Raw genomic sequence first — 25,485 nt, 5'->3', positions numbered from 1 at the left:
AAAATCCACTGCAACCAAATTGTGCACAAAATCAACCAACTACCTAAAACCTTGTCATCACAATTAATGCACTATGTTAAGGTATGAATGTATGAAGTACCAATCACACACTGTATTGTGGACAGTTGTTCAGTTGGCAAGATGATTAGCATGTAGTCCAGAATGTACACAAGTTTAATTTCTGAGATAGAATTAGGACCTGCCACCTCGCCTTGCCTCTGAGAGTGGAAGGCAATGGAAAGCCACCACTAATAAAAGAAAATAGCTCAAGCTGGAGCATCAGCAGACAATGAGTCAAGGAACCTGCTTTTGGTCAAAGCATGAATGGAATGGAAACATACATAAAATGGTTAAATTTGGTTTATAAATATTTAATACTTGTTAATTCTATTTGAAAACGCAACATAATTAAAACTCCACTCGATTGAAAATGCATTGGTAGCAGAGTTTCATACCAGCAAAAATTTCTCGAGGTCAGGTTCTGCACTGTTGAGCCTTTGCGCTCAGCACAGTGCTGTGGTAAAGTGGCAGATGTTGTGTGGAAGGATAATTTGAAGGAGGGCCATGTGCGTTCTAATGGCAATTAACCTCCTACACAATCAGCAGCAAGTAATGTCCTATCCAAAAAACATGGGAGGAAAATTGTGGGACTAGTACCCCTGCAAGAATGCAACAAGCCTGTCAGTTCCTGCTGCATATGTAATATGTCCTCTTTGAATGAACCAAAGGAACAAACTTTGGGATCTCTACTTACTGTGACAGGAGGAAATTGTAAAAGAGAGTGGGGCAGCGGTACTCATGGGGGCATCAAGAGTCAGTCGTTGGTGTGAGGTGTTGAAAGGAAATGGAGGTGGGGTGGTAAATGACAGAGGGGTTTTTACAGGTTAGTTTGTTGGGCTTGGAGGAAACACACTTCTTTCTCTTGGCTCATAAGTAGTGCTATAAGGAAACTTTGTGAAGGAAACAGCTCTTCTCATTTATTTTTGCTAATGTTCAGGAAACCCAATCATCCTGGGTTCAAAATAGAAACTAGCAACCTCCTTAAATAATTTCAGTGACTGACGTGCCTACTGAGAGAAGGTTAGACTCCTGTCTCTCATCCTATTTCTATTAAAATCAGAAGTGGAGTTGGGTAGGGCTTGACACAGGTCATGTCCCTCTTTTAGATTTTTAACATTTTTATGTTCTACCTAACCCAAATGACCACTATGGCTTGATCAATTTATTAATCAATTCAATAAATTAGAATGCTAAATAACACTCAAACATTGACTTCATTTTCAGGTACGTCTATCGCATTTTCCAGGGAACAGTATTCCCATCTCAACTGCTAAAGGCACGTCAACTGGATAAGCTGAGCGCTGAGGAACGCAAGAGGACAATCGAGAAGTGGAACAACACCGAGCCAATCTGTGAGGTACCTGCTGTGGATATTAGCAACACCAGCTCTGTACCTAACATAATTATATCGAGAAAAAGCTGTTCAGAGCAGTCCACATTTTTATTTGAGGATGCAAGAGCAGCACCTTTAGTAGCTACATCAGCAAAAGGAGAATCTGCCATTACTGTGGTTCCACTGAATGAAATGCCACCAGAAAATGGCAGTATCTTTGTCCAGACAAACATTGTTTTATTTAAACCAGGAATGGTTGAAAACTCTGACTTGATGCGAGAGTCACATACAACAAAAGCTGCCTCTGACAGTTTTAATTCCCTCATGCATTCAAAAGTGCGCAACCAAGGAGCTTCTTCACAATCTAAGAACAAAAATACCTCCTCTTCTATCTGGCATGAGACTGACAGGTTACCGGAATTCCCTCCAGCAGGGTGCTAGCACTACTCAATCTGTAAGGATGTCATGAGCTTGCTAGATAGGGGTAAAAACTATTTTTTACATAACCGTCAAGGGATGAGGAAGTAATTTCTTAAGACCAGTATTGCTGTTCAATTCTTTGTTGCAGACTGCAATCCGAACTACTGCCTTGCTGAAGAGCTGCTCTCTATAATTCAAAAATAGGCTATGCCATTGAATACTTACTTATAGGTTGGTGCCCTTCAATACATGTGGAATGAGCTCTGATGCCAATCATACTTCTGTGTGCACTTGCTACATGGAGTATGCCATTTCCCCTACAGGACAAATCGCAGTTCCTTGTTGGCCTTTGCTGGAGAATAAGGCAAAGAAGGAATATAGCACTGAATTCCTGTTTGCTCCACAGCAATTCAGGAAGAAAAATGAAGTTTGGTAAGCCATAAATGGTTTCCTGGGTTGAATTATCATGCTGCTTTTACCTGTTCATTTTCTTTAGAACCAGATAGTATTCATGTATCACGCCCTAATCTATTACAAGAACATTAATTTCTGAGTTGAACGAGGGCTATTTAATGAATCCAATGGAAAACAAATGATAGCCCTTTTCAAGCAGGCCATGTGCCCAAAATTTGGAATTTTCAGGTGTGAAAGACTGGACCGAAACTAAAATATCAACTGAGAAATCCGTCACTATGGCTTGGGATTTCCTGAAAATCTGTGCTGTAAGTTCAACATAGTACAATTGTCAGCACAAGAGATCAATGATTTCCAGGTGTAAGTCATTCCAATTTTTAATGGCTACATCCAAATTTCCACGATCTTTGTGCCATTTCTGCAAAACCTCTGTTGCTCATTAAAACATTTTTGTCACCATATAATGGTTTACTCCAGTTCTGAACTGATCTTGGCCTGAATGGTGTTCGGGCCGGAAAGTGGAGCTGAGTCCACTAAAGATCAGCCATGATCTCATTGAATGGTGGAGCAGGCTCAAGGGGCCAGATGGCCTACTCCTGCTCTTAGTTCTTACGTTCTTATGTTCTCCTGCAGTTGGGATTCTCTGTTCCCGCTGGCAGACACCCCTGCCCTCAGGTTTACCGTGGTGTCTTCAATGGGAAATCCCATGGACAGTGGTGGGAACAGAAAATCCTGCCGCCAGCGAACTGAACACTGCCAAGAAACATGTGGCTGAGGGATTGGAGAATCCAGCCACTTAAATTTACACCTCAACATTAGTGCAAAAGGACCTAAAATTCTATTTTGATTTTATACAGAATCAAAGAAATGTTTTAAATTAGTTGTTAGTTTTTAAAAAGATTTATCTTCATTAAGCCCTAAAATGCATTTTTCTACATTTGACTTATGGTGTCAAAATGATTTGCATTACCAATTTTTAAAATTCCATGACTGTATAAATAATGGTTTGATGGCTTCAAACTTCAGTTAACATGCATAAAGAGGGACTTGAAGAAGGAATCTGGTGTAACTTTAGTGCTTTCCTCTGGTCCCAATTGCTTATGTTGATGTGCACTTGTTTATGTTTCTTTTACTTTGTAGGATATGCTAACAAGATTCTCAGGAAAACCAGTGTTAAATTTCACTGGATTTGACCTTTTCAGGAAATTCTAATCCAACTTTCATTTCTACCATTCAATGGTAAAGCCAAAGTTACAACTCCACCTAACGCACTATTCAAAATATCTGATAATATTATACCAAAATAAAAACGGAAAATGCTGGAAAACTCAGCAGTTCTGGCAGCATCTGTGAAGAGAGAATCAGAGTTAATATTGACTCTTCAGAACTTTGGGAATTTCCAAAGAAGAGTCATATGGACTCAAAACATTAACTCTATCTCTCTCCACAGATGCTGCCAGAACTGGTGAGTTTTCCCAGCAACTTCTGTTTTTATTTCAGATTTTCAGCATCCACACTATTTTGCTTTTATAACATTTGTACATAAGTATCCCAATGCAACATTGATCATGTCACAGATTATCACAGATCGCTCATTAATAAAAAGAATATATGTTCGTAGGACACTGGATTAGGATAGTGCCTGTCAGTCAGTTGAACTACCTAATAGTGTTGTTATTATATGACATATTGATGCTTACAAGTTGTTCCTTGTTTTAATAATTGGCACAATGTATAATGCCAAACTGTTCAATGTTGATATGTGCAGCTTTGCAAATGCTTGATTTTTTTCTCCCCCATGAAATTTACATTGTATTTATCCTCATGAAAACCAAATAGACTGACTATTCACAAAGACGATAAGAATATGATCATGTCTGATTCCAATACCCTACAGTGCTACAAACAAATAGTTTTGATAGACACACCAACTAAAATATATATTGTGCCACTTATCATGCACCATCATTCAGTGTGATCATGGCTGGTCCTCCCCCTAAACACCGTACTCTCTCTCCATACCCTTGACACCTTTTACAGTCTAGAAATCTATTTCCTCCTTCAGTATTTTCAGTGATTTGATTTCCACAGTCATCTGTGGTCAAGAATAGTCCTGGTTTTACAAAACATTCTCTTGAGTCAAGTTTCATTGCAATGTATGTCTAAAACTGATTAAGTAGAGGCAATTCACTCCAATTACACTCTTCTTGATCCCGTTCGTACTGGCATAGGTGATGATTGTTTTCAAGCTGCATCTGAGCATTTTATTAATGTATCGAACATGCATGAATAGCATTATAGAAGTGACCTTGACAACACTCTGTTGCTTTCTAAAAAAGAGTAACCACCTGTGGTAACCATGCATTGTGCTTTGACCAGGGATTTTCTTCCTATGCTGATCGGAAAGCAGTACTGTGAGGGCATGATATTTATTCTGTTGTTTACTCAGGGTGGAAGTGTAATATAATTCTGTATTGCACTGTAATAATTATGCTGCACTGATTTGATTAAACATTCCCCATATTAATTTTCACTATTCTTTCTGTGGCACATGTATAAAAGGGGTAATCATCGATTTCTCCTTATCCTGAGTCAACTTGTTGAGATATTCTTCTCTTTCTGCCTCTTTTAATTGAATAGTTCTTCGTATTCCAATAAGGGCAACGCATTCCTCCATTACATCTGAGCCCCCAGACAACTGTGTACAAAGATGTTTCATTTGTTCTTTCAAGTCTTCATTTTTGTCCACCAACTTTGCTAATTGATGCAATGAACTTTTGCCATTGAAATTCATAATCATTCATTTGCAATGATTAGCTTATCACTTTGAACAGGGTGTTTTACAATATCAAATTATACTGTTTTTGTAAAATGTCAATGTTGTCCAAGGCTTTGTCAATTCCAATATTCATATTGCTGTTACAATGGACATTCACAAGTCAATTATTGATGCGTGGAATTGATTTTACTGGATGGTTATGTACATTAAAGCAGTATTTTTTTAAACGAACACAGATTTCTGAGTGAAGCAATGATTAACTCATGTTGAAAGTTTTCTGTACAGTATATTTTCCCAACGTTATTACAATGTTGCCATTACGCTGCTGCAGCAGGTTACATGTTGATTCACTGATGGGCAATTAAACCTGATGTTGTTATTTGTGTTTTATGTTGAGGTTAGAAGCATGAGGCAGTTCTTCTGATTTCTTCCCTCCCAAATAAATGAAATGGGTCCCTTTTTTCATGAAAACAATACTTGTTTATAAGAAATGGACAGTTAATCCCAGAAGTGCTAGTGGCAGCATTGGCTCCCTTTATTCGGAGGTTTTACCTCAGTGGGTTAACTAAACTATTTTTTACATGGTTCATACAATATTTGCAGTTCAATGCCTTCCCAGATATTTTAGTGACACCTGAACATTTTTTTTGTGCTGACAGTATTTAAAACATTTTAATATATGTAATCGATTGAGTCACTTTTTTTACATTTGTTCTACACTCTGATAATTGGATTCTCGGGTATTTGTATCTTAATGGCCCGTGACTTTATCTCCGGCCAGCAACTTACGTCGCTGGTGCGCCGGTGTGATGGCCCAGATGTGCGGGCGTACAAGCATGCGCGCTGGAAGTGTGCGCCAATCAAGCTCCCAGCCGTTCTTTTTTGACAGTTGGAAGCCCTGGGCTGCACTGGAGCAGCTGAATTAAAAATGCTGCAGCAGCGTTAACTTGGACCACTTACCCGGATTTTAGGTAAGTTTTTACACCTTTCAATTTGCACTGAAATTTTTTGGTCTAGCAGATACCAGAGACATTGGGAGACGGTTTTTTGATTGAGTTATTTCTAGTGTTTATATTATTAGTGTGTAGCATTTATTTAATTTTTTTAAAGTGTTGTTATTCAACAAACTTTCAGCATTTTCACAATACAAAAACTCCAAACAAACAAAAACAACCCCCCCCCCCCCCCCCCACTCAGCAGTGAACAGTAACCAATTCACAAAAGTGCATGATGAAAAAACTCGCAAAAATTGCAGAAACCCATTTCACCCCCCCTCAACTCAAACATCACCTTTTCCAGGATCAAAACTCCAGCAGGTTCCGCTGCCATGCCAAGGCATAAGGTGGAGAAGCTGACTTGAACCCAAACGAGATCCGTCTACGAGCGATCAGCGAGGCGAAGGCTAAGACATCAGCCCCCGCACTAGCCTGCAGATTGGACAGGTCTAACACCCCGAATATGGCTTCTTGGAAACTGGGCTTCACATCCACATGGAAGACCCCGGGATTGTACTGAATATCATCCTCCAAAACCTTTCCAGCTTCGGACAGGACCAAAACATATGAACATGGTTCGCAGGGCCTCTCCTACATCGCTCACAGACATCCTTCATCCCTTCAAACATCCGGCTCATCCTTGATTTTGTGAGGTGCGCCCTGTACACGACCTTCAGCTGTATCAGCCCCAACTTCGCACACGAAGTCGAGGCATTCGCCCTCCGCAGCACCTCACACCACAGTCCCTCTTCCAGTGCAACCCCCAGCTCTTCGTCCGACTTCACCTTAATCCCCTCCATGAACACCCTATCCTCCTCTAGAATCCTCCCGTAGATCACTGTGACAACCCCCCCTCTCCAAACACCTGCTGACGCTGCTTCTCCAGTAAGGAGAAGGCTGGCGCTATTGGGAAGGTCTCAAAGTCCAGCACTTGCATATACCTAAACCCTTCCACCTGCGACAACCCAAACTTCTCTCCCAACTCCTCTAAACTCACAAATTGTCCCCCAAGGAACAAATCCTTCATTTCCTCTCATCCCATCCCTGAAACCTGGCATCCATCCTCCCTGGTTCAAACCAATGATTCTTCCCTGATCCGGCCCCAGCTTAAAGTGCTGTCTAAACTGCCTCCAAATCTGCAACGTGACCTCCACCACCGGACTCACCGAGTACTTTCTTGGAACGATCGGGAGCGGCTCCATTGCCAGCGCTAGCAACCCCAATCTCTGCAAGAGCCCACCGCCATCTTTACCACAGAGCTCCCCCCCCCCCCCCACGCCCCCCACTCCTTGGTCCAGCCCTTAACAATACTGCATGTTTGGGAGGCCTGCCCCCCCCCCCTCCCCGCCTGACATCCCCTCTGCAGTACCACCCTCCTAATTTTGGCCACCCCCCCCCCCCCCCCCCCCCGCCAAACAAACGAGGAGAACCCTCCCCACCAAACTAGGAAATTAAACTGCCCAGTCCCGGGTCACCTGCACCCCAAATACCTAAAGTGGGTTGCTGCCAAGTGGAATGGCAGCCCCCGCACCACGCTCCAACAGACTCTGGAGCAGCTCCATTATACTCCCCACAGACATGTTCGGATCCGACACATACAACATCAGATCATCGGTATATATGGACACCCTATGTTCCACTACCCCACCCACCCCCACACTATCCCCTTTCACAACGCTAAGCTCCTCAGTACAACGGCCAAGGATTCTATAGCTAATGCAAATAGAAGGGGGGACATGGGACATCCCTGCCTCGTACCCCAGTGTACTGCAAAATGCCCTAAATTTGTACTGTTAGTGTGCTCATTCGCCATCGGTTCCTTATCCAGCAGCCGGACCCAATCCACAAACCTCGGCCCAATCACAAATCTCCCCAGTACCGCCATTAAATAACTCCATTCTACCCAATCAAAATGCCTTCTCCGCGTCCAGTGCCACCACAAACTTGGTCTCCCTTTCCTCTGCGTAGGAAGGACCACATGCAACAACCTCCACACATTTGTTATCAACTGTCTTCCCTTCACGAACCCCTCTGGTCCTTCCCAATTACCTTCGGGAGACACCCTTCCAACCGTAACGTCAACACCTTTGCCAGTATCTTGGCATCTACATTCAGCAGAGATATGGCCTATTTTACCCAAGTTCCACCGCTTCCTTGTCCTTCTATGGCAGCAACGAGATGGAAGCCTGCCCCATTGTTTGCAGCAAGACACCCCTCCCCATTGCATCCTCAAACATTCCCACCATCAATGGTGCCACGTTGTCCTTACATTTCTTATAAAATTCGACCGGGAACCCGACAGGCCCCGCTGCCTTCCCGCCTGAATCCTCCCAACCACCCCCTTCACCTCCTGCTCCAACACCAGCTCCTCCAAACATGCCCTTCCTCTCTCAGCCTCGGTTACCCCAACTCACCCAGAAATTTCCTCATACCCCGCTCCTCCTCCGGCGGCTTCAACCTATGTCCTGCCTTCTCCCCACACTCGTAAATAGTCCCTCTCGTCCTTCTCAGTTAACGCACCGTTTTCCCCGTGGACAATAGGTCAAATCTCGACTGCAACTCCTTCCTCTTTGCCAGGAGACCTGGATCCAAGTACCTACCCCCGCAAACCTCCAAGCCACCTCCAAAATTTCCTCTATCAGTCTTTGGTATTCCTCCCTATCCACCTTCGCCTTGATCGAGATCACCTCCCCCTTCACTACCACCTTCAAAGCCTCCCAAACCACCGACCGTGAATCCTCCCCTGTGCAATTAAACCCCACATACTCCTCAAATTCCTTCCCAATCTTGTCACAGAAGCTCTGGTCTGCTAACAACCCGACATCCATTCTCCACCCCGGTCTCTGGGCTACCCCCTCCTCCAAAACAACATCCATCCAATGCGGAGCGTGATCTGATATCATGGTTGCTAAGTACTCCAACCTCTAAACCCGAGCCAATAGCACCTTTCCCACCACAAAAAAGCCAATCCTCAAATCCACATTGTGTACTGGTGAGAAAAATGAATACTCCCGTTCCTTTGGATGCAAGAACCTCCACGGGTCCACTCCTCTCATCTCATGAGCCCACCTGGCGCCTCCATCCCCTCCCCCTCTCCTCCCCCCCCCCCCCCCCCCCCCCCCCCCCCCCCGGACTGGGTCAGCGAACGCAGCTGGGACCTCTGCACCACATTCCAGTCCCCCGCTACTGTCAACTCATAGGTATCCATATCCCATGGATGACAGCCGGCATCACAAACTCCGCATCACCCCTAGTTGGGGCCATATACACTCGCCAGTGCCACCAACCTCCCCTCTCACACACCTATCACTATCACCTACCCCTGATCAGCCAGCACCTTCGCCATCTGAAACCTCATCCTCTTGCCCACCAATACCGCTGCCCCGTGAGCCCTACTATCAAACCCCGAATGAATCATCTGACTTACCCAACCCTACCTAAGTTTCACCTGATACTTCACCCTAAAATGGGTCTCCTGCAACATCACCATATCGGCCTTGAAGCTCTACCAAATGTGTAAAACTCTCAATCTCTTTACCCCCTCATGTTCCACGACAAGGCGGGGTGGGGGGGTGTCTCTCCTCCTCTCCCCCCCAGTCTCTCCTATCCTCCATCATCATAATCCCGGACCCTGTCCCTCTGGCCTGACATTCCCCATCTTTTTGTTACTGTCAAACCCTCCCCCTCCCAGAAACCCCCATCCACTTCCCCTTGAAAACACCTCGCCCAGTATCAACCTTTCACACCTCCCGGGCCCATCAAAACCTATTCAACCAGGTCCCAATGACAATGGCCCCTCCCCACCACCACACTCCCGTTCACTAGCCAACCTTCATTTGCGAGTGCGGACACCCCTGCTGGAGCCACCCTCCCCCCAATGACCCTCCATAACCCAGCCCCAAAAAACAACGCCCCCAGAAAAAAGACATAAACGCGTGTAAGCAACTATAAACAAAGGTAAAAAACACAAAAACCATCCAACCCCTCCCCATCAAATGCAAAATGAGAAACAGATAAAGAGAGACAAAGCACAGCCCCCATTCACTCAAACTAAGTCCCAGTCCCATCTCTATTTTCAGTCCCAGTCCTTCAACATTCATGAGCATCTCCACCGCCTCCACCGTCTCAAAATAGAAATCCCTCGGGTTGAGCATCACTTTCAACTTTGCAGGGTAGACCACTCGGAACCTCACGCCGTTGATGTACAGTGCGGCCTTCACCTGCCCAAAGGCCACCTCCGCTGTCAAGTCTTTGTATATTTGTATGCCAATGCCTTCCCACCTCACCTCTCACCTTTGCTTCGCCCAACTCGGGACCTTCTCCTTCACATGGGAGTGATGGAAGCAGATTCTGACCATCCTTGGTAGGTCATTTGCTTTCTGCTTCGGCCTGAGAGACCAACGTGCCCTGTCCAACTCTTATCAGGAGGGTCCTTCCCCCTCCCCAGAAGCTCTGGCAACATCCTTGCCCATGATCTATAGACTTTGGCGCCTTGACCTGTTCTCCAGGTCCATCACCTTAATACTGAGCCCATTATTGGCCTATGCTGCTCCTAACCTATCGAGGTGAACTTCGACAGAGCCTCCTCCACCCCCTTCAGTGTCTCTCCTTGCTCCCGCATCTTGACTGACATCTTCAACATTGCCACCTTTACCAGGCAATCGCCTCCTTCACCCACTCTTTGTCGCAGCCATCATCTCCCTCTGCAGCACCTCTGTGCTTGGTGAACTGCCTCTCAAATTCCCCCCCATCACCTCGATCAGAGTTTCCACTGTGAGGGGAGTGGCCCCACCCAGTGACCCAACCTCCGTCATCTTTCTTCCTGCCTGACTCACCAACTCACTCAACGGCAGATTTTCACTCGCCCCCTTCTTTCCAGTGCCCTTCTTCTGGGTCTTTGACACCCCCCACCTTTCTTATACCTTCCTGCACCAGTTCATTCAAAAACTACCCCTGAAACTGGGCATAAAAGTCCAGAAAACAGAGCCTCGAGCAGGAGCCACCTGATGTGCAACCTCCACCTACTTGCTGCCACCGCAAGTTTAGTGTTTAGCATTTAAAAATGTTTAAAATGCAAATGAAATGAAAGGAAGATGTATTTTTATTTTTTTAAAACTTACTTTTGTCATGAGGATGTTAATTTATTAAAGGAACTGTAATGGATAGAATGCAGTGATCACTCACTAACTAGTATGATTCTCCACCGAAGATACTCAGTGTTACAGGTCACGGGTTCTGTGGGTCCTTGAGTGGCTGATGAGCCCAATCGCAGAGTCACATCTTCAATCACTCACTTGGCAGGAGTTTCCAAAAGGTGGGATCGGTCCTTGAACACTAAATCACGAGTATTCCTCTCTCAGGCTCCGTAATGCCTTAGTTGATATATGCAAGCCTCCTGTAAGCTAATGTGAACTATCTCTCTGACAGGTATTGCAACAAATCAATCACCCATCCCTAAAAGTGTACTGCGAAAGGATATCACAAAATGATGTCAGAATAGATGTGTGCCAGGACACTGTGCTTCAGCAGCTGCTGCTTTTGCACGTTGTGTTTGTTACATTAACAATTGATATGTCACATCCCTCCTCTTTCTCCCCCCCTCACCTTTACAAATAGACGGAACCATTGCGTGAGAAAATATATTTTATTGCAAGAAATTGGTAAAAGTTGAGATAGTTTTAAGTCATTGTTCAGCTGATTAAAAAACATTAAGTTAAATGTTAACTGTTTCAAAATTTTGTATTCATAAAATTATTTTTGTTAAGAAATGTTTAGAATAAACTTTACAAACTTCTACAAATGTCTTACTGAAACATCAAAACACAACATTTAGTTATCAGATAATTATAAATGAATAAGCTAATTGAAGTAAGCAAGGAACAGGTAGTACTGAGGAAGCAGGGAGGCTGCAGAAGGACCTGGACAGGCTAGGAAAATGGGCAAAGAAATGGCAGATGGAATACAATGTGGAAAAGTGTGAGGTTATGCACTTTGGTAGGAAGAATAGAGGCATAGACTATTTTCTAAATGGGGAAAGGCTTTTGAAATGAGAAGCGCAAAGTGACTTAGGGAGTCCAGTCCAGGACTCCGAACATGCAGGTTCAGTGGGCAGTTAGGAAGGCAAATGCAATGTTACCATTCATGTTGAGAGGCTAGATTACAAGAGGAAGGGATGCACTGTTGAGGCTGTAGAAGGCTCTGGTCAGACCCTATTTGGAATACTGTGAGCTAAGTATCTAAGGAAGGGGGTGTTAACCTTGGAAAGGGTCCAGAGAGGTTCGCAAAAAAGATCCCCACAATGAAGAACTTGTCATATGAAGAGGAGTTGGGGACTCAATGTCTGTACTTGATGGAGTTTAGAAGGATGAGAAACTTACAAAATACTGAGAGGCCTGGATAGAGTGAACGTGGAGATGTTTCCACCAGTAGGATAAAGTAGAAACTGGGGCCACAGCCTCAGACTGAAGGGACAATCCAGAGATGAGTAGGAATTTCTTCAGCCAGAGGGTGGTGACTCACTGGAACTCATTTCTGCAGAAGGCTGTGGAGGCCAAGTCACTGAGTGCCTTTAAGACCGAGATAGATAGGTTCTTGATTATTAGGAGGATCAGGGTTTATGGGGAGAAGGTAGGAGAATGGGGATGAGAAACACACCAGCCATGATTAAATGGGGAGCAGGGTCGATGGGTTGAATGGCCTAATTCTGCTCCTATGTCTTATGGTCTAAGGCAGAAACGTATTTAACAGCGTTATCACAGTTGCAGATTGGTTAGCACCACTGCCTCACAACACCTGGGACCAATGTTCAATTCGGACCTTGGGTCACTGTATGGGGTTTGTACATTCTCCTGTGTCTGCATGGGTTTCCATGGAATAGAACTATGGTGTTCAACAGTGCAGAAGGAGGCCATTTGGCCCATCAGGTCTCACTAACCTTCTGAAAGAAGCTGCAAAGAAATGTAGGGCACAATTTAATGGCCGTGCTGCGCCCAAAAAGCAGCTCACCATGGCGCAACGTGGCCGATAAAAGCCGGAAGATCCTGACCCAGGATCTACCCGGCTGGCAACGCCTCACGAGATCTAATGCAACCTCACAAGATGCTGCGATGTGAATCCCGCCCATTGTGGGCGGAATCACTTTTTAGTGAGACAGCTAATCTCACTTGAATGTGTTCATTCCTGGGTTACCTGAGGCGTGGCATCAATGTCTTTGTGTCCTCAGAGGTAACATTCCCATCTAACTTTGTATTGTCAGAAAACTTAGCTACATTGCTCTTGGTCTCCGGCTATGTTATTAATATAGATTGCAGATAGATTAGGCCCCAGCACTGATCCTGGCAGCACTCCACTGGTTGCATCTCCTTCACCTCGGAGACCTCGGGCAAGTGCCATTCAATACTTGTCTCCACAATCAGGGACCAGACAGAATGGCACAGGAGCTGGTTTAGCACGGGGCTATATCACTGGCTTTGAAAGCAGACCAAGGCAGGCCAGCAGCACGGTTTAATTCCCGTACCAGCCTCCCCAAACAGGCACATGAATGTGGCGGATAGGGGCTTTTCACAGTAACTTCATTGAAGCCTACTTTTGACAATAAGCGATTTTCATTTCATTTCATTTCACTCCTGGGGGTCTCACAGAGGGCCCCAGGTGCATTTTCTTTGGGCAGGGTGGCACTCTGGAACTGCTGGTTCCACCTGGTTACCTTGGAACTGCCAACCTGGCACTGCCAAAATGGCACTGCCGATGTGCCACATTGACATTTTTTGCATAGGTGTCTCTCACGATAGAGGAGTTCCGGTGAGCGGGAAACGAGGCTAAGATGTGGCTGCACGTTCCCCATTGAGGCCCCTTATCAAACGCAAGTTGCGCTGAGAAACACGCAGCTAAACGCGCTTTCTATTGAACTTTGGTTCCATTTAGTTAAATCGCGCCCTTAGACAACTAGGTGGCAAATGGAGTACAATGTGGGTAAGTGGTAGCAAGTATAGAAAACAGAATATTTTTAAATGGCATTTAAATCTTTTAAGTGTTGATGTTCAGAGATCTTGGGTGTATTAGTACAAAAACACAGAATTAGCAGGTATGTAAGGTAAACTATTGAGATGACAAATAACATTTTGACCTTTATTTCAGAGAGCCTGGAGTAACAGAATAAATAATACTGCTATCATTTTAGAGCACTTGGCAAGACCACACGTAAAATACTGTGTACAGTTTTGGTCTCTATATTTTGCAGACAGAATTTGTGGTCCCATCAGTCAGTAATCAGGATGTTTTTGTGCAAGGTGTATGTATTTCCTTACCCTCAGAATGATTTTTCCTAATTTAAAAATAGATTCCAGCTGCAGGCCTTTTGGTGATTTATAAAATAATGAAGGTTGCTTGTTATCACACACTTGCCCCCCAATGTTTAAAATGCATCATCTAAATCACTCATCTCACTGACACAATCGCGCACACAAAGAATAGGTACAGATGAAGTTAAAGCTATAATTATAAAAATATAATTTATAACTCAGTCTCTTTATCAATATGGGCTTCATGTAGTCTTAGTTGAGTTGACCATTTAGCTGCAGAGAAGGTCTTTTAGATGAATAACCATGAGATTGGTTCTCATACTTGGAAGCTGGAATAAATGCATTAGAAGATTTTCAACTATGACGGTTTTGATGTTTAGATGTTTCTCAGTAACATAGAACATAGAACGATACAGCGCAGTACAGGCCCTTCGGCCCTCGATGAACTAAGCATTTGCTTAGTTCAGGGTATTTTAAACTGCAGCCCCTGGAGGTTGATTTCAGTCCCATGGCTAAGGTTAAAGGGACCCAGGCAATCATGATACAATAACAGTTGACTATGGTCATCCACTTTTACTCTGCCCTAACTTGACCTCTCTCCTTTATGCAATATGACACTCCGAGACCAACAGCCTGGATCTCCCATATTCCTCAAACACAGTTCATCCTCAAACAATAAGATGTTTAAACTTAACAGGTGGATGTGAGGTATCAATATTCGGGTCCATGTTTAACTAAAATTAAATGTCCGGTCACAAGTGAGGTTAGAGCCACATCAGCAGGTTCTGTGAATGTTCTTACAGTCTGTAATATCCATTATCTTCACCCTTGTACAGAGCCTGACCGTATCGAAGGAAGGATATACTTGCCTTGGAGGTAAAACAAATGTTCAGTCAATTGGTTCCTGGGATGACAATGTTGCCCTGGATGAATGGCAGCATAATTTGGAACATTGGAATAGAAGCAGGAGTAGGCAATTCAGCCTGTCAAGCCCACTCCACAGATCATGGATTACCATTGACCTCTTATGCCGTTTTCCCACTGTCCCTATATATCTCCATGTCATAAGTATCCAGAACATGCTCAATGACTGAATTTCAATAGCCCTCTGGGATAGAGAATTCCGAAAATTCACCACCCTCTGAGTGAAAAAATTCCTCGTCAGGCTTAAATGATCTGTTCCTTCATTCTACATTCATCAGCTAAGGGAAACATCCTACCTACATCTGTCCAGTCAAGGCCTGTAAGAATTTTGTGAGTTTCAATGACATCACCGCTCATTCTTCGAAATGCAAAAGAATACAGGTCCAGTCTCCTCCTAAGACAATCCTGCCTTCCCTGGGATCAGTGTGGTGAACCTCTGTTGCACTCTCCCTATTACAAATATATCCTTCCTTGGATAACAAGATCAAATATACAATACTCCAGATGTGGTCTTACCAAGGCTCTATACAATTGCAGCAAGACGTCTTTACTCCAGTACTCAAAGCCCCTTGTGATGAAGACCATCATGCCTTCCTGATTGCTTGTTGCACCTGCATGGTATCATTTAGTGACTCACAAAGAAAGACATCCAGGTTCCTTTGACCCCGCTACACTTTCCAATCTCCTCACCATTAAAGAAATAGTTTGCCTTTCTATTTTTACTATTAAAGTAGATAACACTTATTCACATTATATTCCATCTGCCATGTTCTTGCTCATTCACTCATTAGCCTGTCCAAATCTCCTTGAAGGCTCCTTGCATCCACCTTACAACTCACATTCACAGTTGCCTCTTGCCCCAAGGATCCATCGTTGGAACCTTCCCGTTTTTCATCTACATGCTGTTCCTCTGCAACATCATCAAAATACCATAGTTTTGCGGAATGCCTCTAATTTGTTACGCTGTTTGCCAGACACCCAGTAATGAATAAGCAGAAATTTACTCCATTTGAACACCAGGGAAAAGAAAGCCATTGGACTGGATTTGCCGATTCTGGTGCTATGTCCACCGTGGGAACGGTGGCATTTTACACCAGAAAAACTAGCACAACATGGCCACCGATTCTCCATTTTGCTGGGGACTAGCAGGACAGCAGCTTAGAGCACCCAGCTCTAGCTGCCGATACGCCCGGAGAATTGCCGGGTCCGTGTCCGCGCATGAGCATGACACTGGCCTGCAGCGCCTGTGCTTCATGGCGGAGGCTGCTCGCGGACCCAGCCCACGACATAATCCAGCCCCCTCCGGTCGGCTTGTGCGCCCAAAATTGCCCCACCACAGTCACCATTGTGCCCCCAGCCCCGAATAATGTCCCCCTGCCCGCGGATCGGCCCTCCCCCATCTGTGGCGGCGCTGGCCTGAGTCTGCAGCCGCCAGGCTGAGTTCGCGATGGATGAGACACCGCACGTCTTGCGCCGTCGGGAACTCGGCCGGTTGGGGGCGGAGCATCGGGGGCGGGCCTCAGGCAATGGCCTGAAGCCATCGATACGTGGCATGGCATACTCTGAGTACGCCGCTTTGGAGGGGACAGAGCATCGCGAAAGCGTTGCCGCCCCTGATTCAGTCAGGAAATGTGATTCTCCGGCGTTCGCCAAATGCGATTTTGCCGTCGGCAACCAGAGAATCTAGCTCATTGCCTTTTGTCCCCAAAACAAAATCTGTGCCCCAGACACAATAACGAACATCTCCCAGGCAATTGTCTGAGGCTGAGCCAAGCTGTTTACACACTGTGTTGTACTTGTCCCCATGCTGAACTTCCCACCACATATTTGCTCACCATATTGCCTGCTTCTACCTGTGGAACATCGCCCACCTCTGCCTAAGATAATCTGTTGCTGAAATCTTCATCCCTTCTTCGTAATATTCAAGGATGTAGGTTGGTTAATTTTGCTGCGACATTTGGAAGAGACCTTGTTTTCAGCAAATCTATACGGTCTTTCTATATATACCGTCTGGAAAATAAATTATTGGAGCACTCTTTAGTTTAGAAATATTTTGTTCCTCAAATGTGTCTGGTAACTTATGGTTTTAAAATGCTAAAGTAAGCAAAAGTGATTCATTATTAAGGTATTTGTTTTATTATTTTTTTACATGTTACAGTACAATGCAGCCACTGCTTCAAATAACAGGGAACCTACAAATGCTAGAAATCTAAAGTAAAATGATAAAATGCTGGATCTGAACAGCAAACTCATCAATATTTGTGAAAGTCAGTGTTGACAGAAGTTCTACATCCTAAGCTTTAACCAGGTCTTGTCACAAATGTGGTGAACATACTATGTACTTCCATCATTTCAGTGTTCACAGCTCCTTCTTGCAAAGGGACTCAACTTACATTTGTGACTTTTGACTCATACTTTGCAACCAGTCTGGTAAACTCTGTGGCATAAAAGTAACCAACCAGGACTAAGGAGTTGGCATGAATTTTACACAACACATTTTAGAGAATAGTAATTTAGAAATTAATGATTGATTAAGAAAAAGTGATTTGTGAATAAAAATTATAGTTCGGCATCATTTCTTGGCAAGAGGGAAGCAGTCGTTTGCTGTTCCAAATGCCTGTTATGAGATGTGCAGCAGAAGCACAGCAATGCTGAATATTAGACACTGCAGAGAATTGTTCGTTCTTCTTGGAAAACAGTTTTGTCAGATGGAAGTTTGGAGTCAAAGTGACCATTGTTATGTTATGCTGCTTCGGATAACATAGGCTGCTACTTGATGCAGTCTTAATTAAAGGATGCTCCAGACTCTGAAATGAGTTCAATGTGTTTATTGAACTATTAACACAGTTCTCAAATGAGTTTGACTCTCTGCTAATCTAACTGTAGTAACTCAGTCTAACTGTACCAGCTTGCTCTAAGCCATGTGCTGGGGTATGATGCTGCTGATCAATCCTGTCTAACTCTCTAGATGTCTGTCTGTGGGAAAGAGGCAGGGTGTGAGTGCCTCATCCCTTTTATAGTGTTTATGTCATGCCCCTTGTGGTGATGCCACCTCTGAGTGTCCTGACTGCCCACTGGTTATGTCCTGTTCTGAGTGTTCATTTGTTGCATGTTTGCATATCATGACAACCATATGTTTGGTAATATGCCAACTACCAACAAAACACCAAGCTTTGGCTGTGTTTGGAGACGAATGTTGGAATCACTGATTTGTATTCCGCCAAGGCAGTGGTCCATTCCTTGTCAGCTAAAAGGAAATACAATTAGGGCAAACAATTCCCTACGGGAAAGAAGAGAAACCTCAGGGAGGACTCCCTTGGTTACTCTTTAAGGGGGGCATCAGCAGAGGATGAGATACGGAGGACTTGGGCTGATGAAATAGGCAAACAAAATTTATGGCAGAGAAGTGTGAAATGCTACCTTTCGGTAGGAAGAATGATGAGAGGTAATGTGAAATAATGATACCATTCTAAAGAAGATGCAAGAATGGCCTGGGGTATATTTGCACAAATTTTTGAAGATGAAATTACAGAATGAGAAAGCAGTTAATAAGACCTGTGGGATCCTGGGCATAGAATTTAAAACTAAGTAATTGGCTGCATAAACTATGTTTCAATGTTTAAACCATCGTCATTGTCATTTGTCCAACCATTATCTTCTAACCATGTAACAAAAGTTTCTAGTTTAGGGCTTTTGACCTGAAAGTTTAATCGATAGCTGTGGGTGTGTGAGTTAAGAAAGTAGCTTAAAATGTGGCATAAATGCTCAAAATATTACACAACATTGACCAGGGTTAGAAATCTGCAGGAAACAATTAAGGATGCAGTGACATTGTGAACAAAGTGCATTATGAATGACTAGATAAATCACAGATGTTCAGAAGCAAGAAGTAAGTTACAATGCACATACTACTGAAGGATTAGGAAAAGACTGATTATTCTGATCTTGATCCACTAAAGCCAAGAACGAGTCCTGCTGTATAATGATTTGACATTTTAATGAGGCTAAAATTTGTGTTTTTATTTGAATTGGTGCTAACAGTAGAACAAGCTTAACCTCAAATCTTCAATTTACAACACTGGCCACGAGAAGTTTGCTTTTTGATAGTTATTTACATCACAAAGTGTAAATACCCAAATTGCTTAAACACAACAGCATAAAGTTCAAATGTGCACACATAGAAAAAACAATATAAAAATATTTTATAAAATTACAACCATCATATTATCTTTACATGGAATGTTACATTGAACTTTGCAGACATTTCTAAAATGCCTTTGTTTAGAAATCATACAGGAGCAAAGTACATAGCATTATATTGTTGAAAAGTGCCATCACAGTGTAATATTTATTCCCACAGACTCGAATAGCAAGCTGCCACACAAAATTCCATTGTGAATAAAAAGTGAGCTGAAACAAAACTTTGGCATAAGAGAATAATTTGAGTTACGTTTGTTTAAACAGTGGCTGTAGGAGTAATACAGTAGCAGAGAAAAAGTAAAACTGGAAACCTCACTTCACATTTGGTGTATGCTGACACAACAGAAAGAGAGCCCTTAAACAACTTCAAACAAGAGCAGAGAGGAGATAAGCCCCCAATTTAATTAATTCCTGTTGCCAAAAAAAAGTATCAGACTGTGAACTGATTTCCAAATGTGACCAGTCCTCTTTGAAGGAAAATCAGCACCAAACACTGGAAATCCTAAACAATGAGACTGTCAGCCCAATGGGCAGATGGGGTTCAAAAGGCTAATGTCATAAGTCCATATTTAAATCTAGAACAGTGATCCTGTATACAATATGTTTCAATTTGATTTCAATTCAAGCATCATGAGAAAATACAGGGCAATTCTTCTTTTGCTCAATCATGGATTCAAGAGAAGTATACTTCATTCATTCTTTGAATGGTTGTATTCTATTTTAAATGTGAATGAAACTGCGTTGCAATGGATTGAACTATTGCTGTATATCATCACTGCAATCAATGCTAGAAAATCAAATCCTTGCTTATTTTAAATGCATTAATCTAGAATCACTCATACTAAAACTTTGTTCTCTCTCACATACTGCAATAACTCGGCAAGGACGTTTTTAGGAAAGGAACTGTTCACTGCCATATTACACTTTTCTAACGAGTATTCCAGTTAAAAAATCATTATCCAATATAATAACTGTATTTGATATTAACATATTAAAAAATATTTCACACAGCCACTAAGGATTAATTATAAGAAAAGCTTTAGACTGACCACCATGTAGAAATTAATCTAGATTCCCAATAATTTGGGCTCACTGTTACACACTGAAGCAAAATAAACCCATTCTATATATAATTCTGCAATATATGAAAGAATTTCACCCCTCATCAGCATCCTCAGCGCGAGGCAGTCTCCCGAAGAATACAGTCACAGCTTTCTCAAACAGCTCAAATTAGAGGTAGCAAAAATTCCTCTCCACAGACTGAACAGCAAATACTGACCTTATTTCCCAGAAGATTTTAGTCACTTATAGTGCCATAGAGCTTTGGAACATTGCAACTCTCAAGCGTGAGCACAATTGACTGGTGTAGTTATTCCTTATGAATTGTATCATTACTGAAAGATTTCAGTGAATGGGGTGGAGAAGGGTGTGGGCTGTGATATAAGGGAAGAGGAATGATCATGTAGATGGTTTGCAGTCCTTGCCAGCTGCCACATTTCTGCTTCTTGTTATTTAAGATTTCATCTTGGAGGCTGTTCTGCTGGCCTTTGAATTATTTATTTATAAAAAAGTGTGAATATAGATCTGCCTCTCAATCCATTCAACAAAATGAGTCACATTGCTGTAAACACCAGGTCCAAGAAGTTTTGTAAAGCACACCGATCCCCAAGACGTTAGACCAAATAATGTCCATCTCTTTCCAGGCTGTTCACAAACCAGAGGTCCTCCACTATCACCCTGACCAATAGAAAGACAATGATGTTCAGGCAATGGAAATAAAATTGGCAAACCTACAAAAACACTTCTACTTTATCCAGTTTAAAACTAATTTGGTCTAATAAGTTCCTTGATGAATGATCATATGACCTGATCCAGTTGTTCAAGATTACAGCAGCTAAAAAGTACAGCTGGTATGCGGATGCAGAATATCCCACTTAGTTTAGATGCTGTGCATAAATTTGTTGTGCGAGATGCTGCATGTCAGCATTCTCTGTGCATGCAACAATTATGGTATTTTTGGTTTGCACATAATGAGGCTTGGCTGACAGTCCTGATAAATATTACACTTGCACCCCAGAGAAAACATTATTTCATTCACAGCTTTGGTTCTCTGATCTCTGCTGTCAATTTCACAATATATGTTTTCACGTTAAGTGGTTTTAAGGGTTTGTGATTTTTCTTATTGATATTTTTTACATTTCTAGTCCCTTTATTGGGTCACAGGCTATGAGTGCTGAATTCCTGAAACTGCAGGGACCTGAATGAATTCACAGAAAAAAACTCATACTGAAAGTAAAGTCTGAAGAGTAGTAAGCTGCTGGAAACATCCATTTGAAACAAAGACTCTTATTCTCTTTTCCTTATTTTTTACCCCATTTCTTCCCCTCTTTGTATGTTTATCGTGTGCGTGTGTGTATAGAGGGTGGGGCAAGTTAAAGTGGAGAATTAGGAATTAGATAATAGTTAATCAGTTGTTTTGCTGCATATTCCATTATAGTTCTTGTAATAAATAAACAGTGATTGTTTAAACTTACACACCTGATGTTTGTAATTATTGGCAGCAAAGGGCCAAAGACTCTGGGTATTTTTCTAAGAATTATTTGTTACTTCACTTGTGTTGTGAAGGCGGTGAATTGGAGCTGGAATTGACCGCCCACTAGCCCAGGGTATCATAACATAATTTGGGGCTCGGGTCTGGGATCTTTGGAATGTTAGACGACGAAGTTTGGGTTACAGTATAAAAGCACTAGTTTGCAGTGGTATAACAGGATTGTTCTGGAAGCTGCTAAAGTTTTTCTTCAGGTGGACGACTTGCCTCTGGTTTATTTAAAAGAGCTTTGAAAAATGCTAGTCAAATTGGCCGGGTAATTAAAAATAGAGGTACCAGCCAGAGCTAGGAAGGTGAAGTTGACTGATCTGATTGCTCAGCATTTAAAATTGAAAGAGATGCTACGAACTCAGTAGAACCCACAAGGTAGTGCAGCATCAAAGACATTCTCTGGTAGGGAAATTCAGCTGGATAGAATTTGCAGGTCAAGCATGAAAGGGAATTAAAAAGAACAGAGAAAGAAATGAAGCAAAAAGGAAAAGAAATGGAGATGGAAATGAGGAGGTTAGAATTAGAGAGAGAGGAAAAAGCAAAAGAGAGAGAAAAGAGCAAAATAGAAGGATTTGCAGCTTAAGACACTGGAAATTAGAGGGCAGCTGCCAGCATTTAGAGGAGAGCTTAATCTTATGGGAATATATTTGAATTTCTGCAGACCCTCCCAAAATTCAAACAGGAGGTAGAAAACCTTTTTAGGCCTTTTGAGAAAATAGCAACCTAAATGCTATTTAAATACCCTTGAGAAAAGTGGACTTTACCCATGCAGAGTAAATTGATTGGCTGGGTGTAGGAATTGTATGCTTCCCTGTCATCTTGCTGCTATCTTGTTGGCTGGGATAGTGTATATATGCGGCTGCAGCTTGTCAGCCTCCTGAGTGTCAATCGTGAATCCGACACCGTTTCTCATTGGAGCCGATCGTGTTCCAAGTTGCGCCAATGTTAGCCTCTCAAAAGTCGCTGAATCGGTCCAGGTCAGCGGTAGCTTTGCTGTCTTGGAAGTCCACAAATACTGCACCTGCATTAACACTTGGGGCTGGATTCTGCGGTCGCTGACGTCGATATCGCGTACGTGGAATGGCTAGAGAATCCAAATTTACAACCAAATCAGGGGCGGTGCCACTTTCGAGATGTTCCCTCCCCTCCAAAGCACCATGCGGCATGTATCGACGGCCTCAGGACAGTGCCTGAGGCCAGCCCCCCTGATGCTCCCCCCCCCCCCCCCCCCGACTAACCGAGTTACCGACAGCATCGATCTCTCATGGTCTCAACCATCAGGAACTCAGCGGAGCGGCGGCGGACTCAGTCCAGCACCGCCACAGTTGGGGGAGGGCCTATCCGCGGGCAGGAGGGACATTATTTGGGGTTGGGGGCACGGTGGGGAGGTGGTCGGGGCACGTGAGCCAGCCAAAGGGAGGGGGGGGGACATTATTTCGTCGGTCGGGTCCGCGGGCTCCGTCTGCCATGTAGCACGGCACGGCCATTGCAGGCTGCCGCCGTGCGCATGCGCCGCCACGGACCCGCCAATTCTCTGGGGTGTATCGGCAGATAGAGCCGGCCCATCCTGGTAGCCACCAGCAAAACGGGGAATCGGTGGCCGTTTTGCACCAGTTTTCCGTTCTCACGCTGGGAAATAGCCCCAGAATCAGATAATCCAGCTCTTAGTCTCAGGAATCTCCCCCATGGTTTGAGAGATAGTGAAAGAGAGAATTATTCAGATTTCTGTGAGCATTAGGGCCAATTCTGTTACAAGATGGGATAAACCTCACCAAGGCTGGGGCCAATAACTCATGGGGGCTGGGGGTAACTAATGTTTTGGGGAAGGAATGTGTGGCTTGAGTAAAGGTAGATTAGCAAATGAAATATGAAGATAGCCTAGCAGAAAATACATAAAAACAGGTGAAATAAATATTTTGTTTCAGTTTCTCCAAACAATGAAAGAAGAATGCAGCTGTATTAAGATATGGAAATCACAGCAACTTACAATCATGACGGCACTTTTGAGGTAATCAAACATCCCAAAGGATTTTCATTGGAGCATTAGAAAACAAAATATGAGATTGAGCTACATGAGCAGATCGGAGATCAATGACCAAAAGCTTAGTCAAAGAGGTAGTTTCTGAGTGTCTGTAAAGATGAATTTGGGAACAGTGGCAGAGTGATGGAGGGAGGGAATTACAGAACTTGAGTCGTCAGCAACTGAAGGCAAGTCACTGACAGTGGAGCAATTAAAATCGGAGATGCTCAGGAGACAGAATTAAAGGGGCAGAGATATCTCGTAAGGAAGCTTTGAATGAGATAATAGTAGAAAAAGATTACCTTCTGAAGAAACAGATATGGAAGTAGATACTACCAGCACTGGTGCCATGCACCTTAGGCTGGAAACAGAAGTTAGAGGTAAAATAATAGACTCAATGTTTTGGTCTCCCTTCCCTCTCTAAATATACAAATTATGCCAAAGGATTAGAGAGTAGCCAATGTAAAAATTTTGTTCTATAACGAAAGATAAACTGGATATAAAAACTCTTGTTGAACATCAGTTGTGGCCAAGTTTTTAGAATCAAAAATTTGAGATCAGGAGAGCATTGAAATGCATAAAATAATCAAGGGAATAAAAGGCAATTTGACAAAATGAATAGGGAATTTTGAAGAAGTGCCCACTGGCTGGATTCAGGGGATGCAGAAGGTGTCTTCTATATGTATCTTTAGAAGGTTTGTATCAAGATGTCTCACAGGAAAATTGAAACAAAGATTCAGGCATACATTGTAACATGAAATACAATGACATGACTAGGAAGTTGTGAACCAAAGGGTCAGGTCTAATATCTGTTGGTCCAACATGCCAATTTCTGCATTTCATTCCAGCACTTAAGGCTCATGTGCCCAAATGACAGGCCGGTGGTTAATTTCAATATGTTAATCACTCAACTAAGGTGATTGACATAGATTTTGCAAACAATGTTGCGTTCACCGGTTTCCTCGGCTTCCTGGAACTCGCCACTGGAAACAAGGCGAGATTGGTGTCATCTGTGAGAGATGAGTACTTGACAGGGAAAAATACCAAAAGTACTCAATATTCAGTTGCACTTTGGAGGTTTGACCTGTCAATCGGATAAGCATGGGCACTGTTTATACAGTGTTACTTTGGACTTCAGGTAGAGGACCAGTAAAGCCAGCAGCAACAGGGTGTTGCAGTAACAACCTGCTGCTCACAGACATCCAGCTCCACAGAAAAGAGGTCATACCCACCACCACCACTACAAAGAACAAGCTCCCTTGACATGTTGAAATACCAGTGTCTCAAAACATTGTGTGTGTCGCATTAGGTGCAGGCAAGCACTTGTAATCAGCTAGACATAGTGGCCACACTTTCAGTGGCTGCCAAAGTCACTAACTCCCTTAACCACTGTGGTTTTGAATCATTCCAGGGCTCATTCAGAGCATTTACAGGATCTCGC

General features: G+C 43.3%; 2 protein-coding genes across 16 annotated transcripts in view; one reads left to right on the top strand and one right to left on the bottom strand.

The window, feature by feature from the left end:
- LOC119962941 (probable phospholipid-transporting ATPase VD) overlaps positions 1-5,237 on the top strand; it is a 363,410-nt gene extending 358,173 nt beyond the window's left edge. For all 4 annotated transcript variants that reach the window (XM_038791265.1, XM_038791266.1, XM_038791263.1 and 1 more), the window contains one exon: positions 1,285-5,237. In XM_038791265.1, coding sequence (XP_038647193.1) covers positions 1,285-1,834 — 550 coding nt within the window. In that variant the 3' untranslated portion in view covers positions 1,835-5,237. The remainder of the gene's footprint in view (positions 1-1,284) is intronic.
- A 13,987-nt stretch (positions 5,238-19,224) lies between these two features.
- corin (corin, serine peptidase) overlaps positions 19,225-25,485 on the bottom strand; it is a 309,000-nt gene continuing 302,739 nt past the window's right edge. For all 12 annotated transcript variants that reach the window (XM_038791255.1, XM_038791254.1, XM_038791261.1 and 9 more), the window contains exon 22: positions 19,225-21,162. In XM_038791255.1, coding sequence (XP_038647183.1) covers positions 20,986-21,162 — 177 coding nt within the window. In that variant the 3' untranslated portion in view covers positions 19,225-20,985. The remainder of the gene's footprint in view (positions 21,163-25,485) is intronic.

Source organism: Scyliorhinus canicula, chromosome 3 (genome assembly GCF_902713615.1).
Source record: "Scyliorhinus canicula chromosome 3, sScyCan1.1, whole genome shotgun sequence".
Classification (NCBI taxonomy): Eukaryota; Metazoa; Chordata; class Chondrichthyes; order Carcharhiniformes; family Scyliorhinidae; genus Scyliorhinus; species Scyliorhinus canicula.
This window is presented reverse-complemented; position numbering and strand designations above follow the sequence as displayed.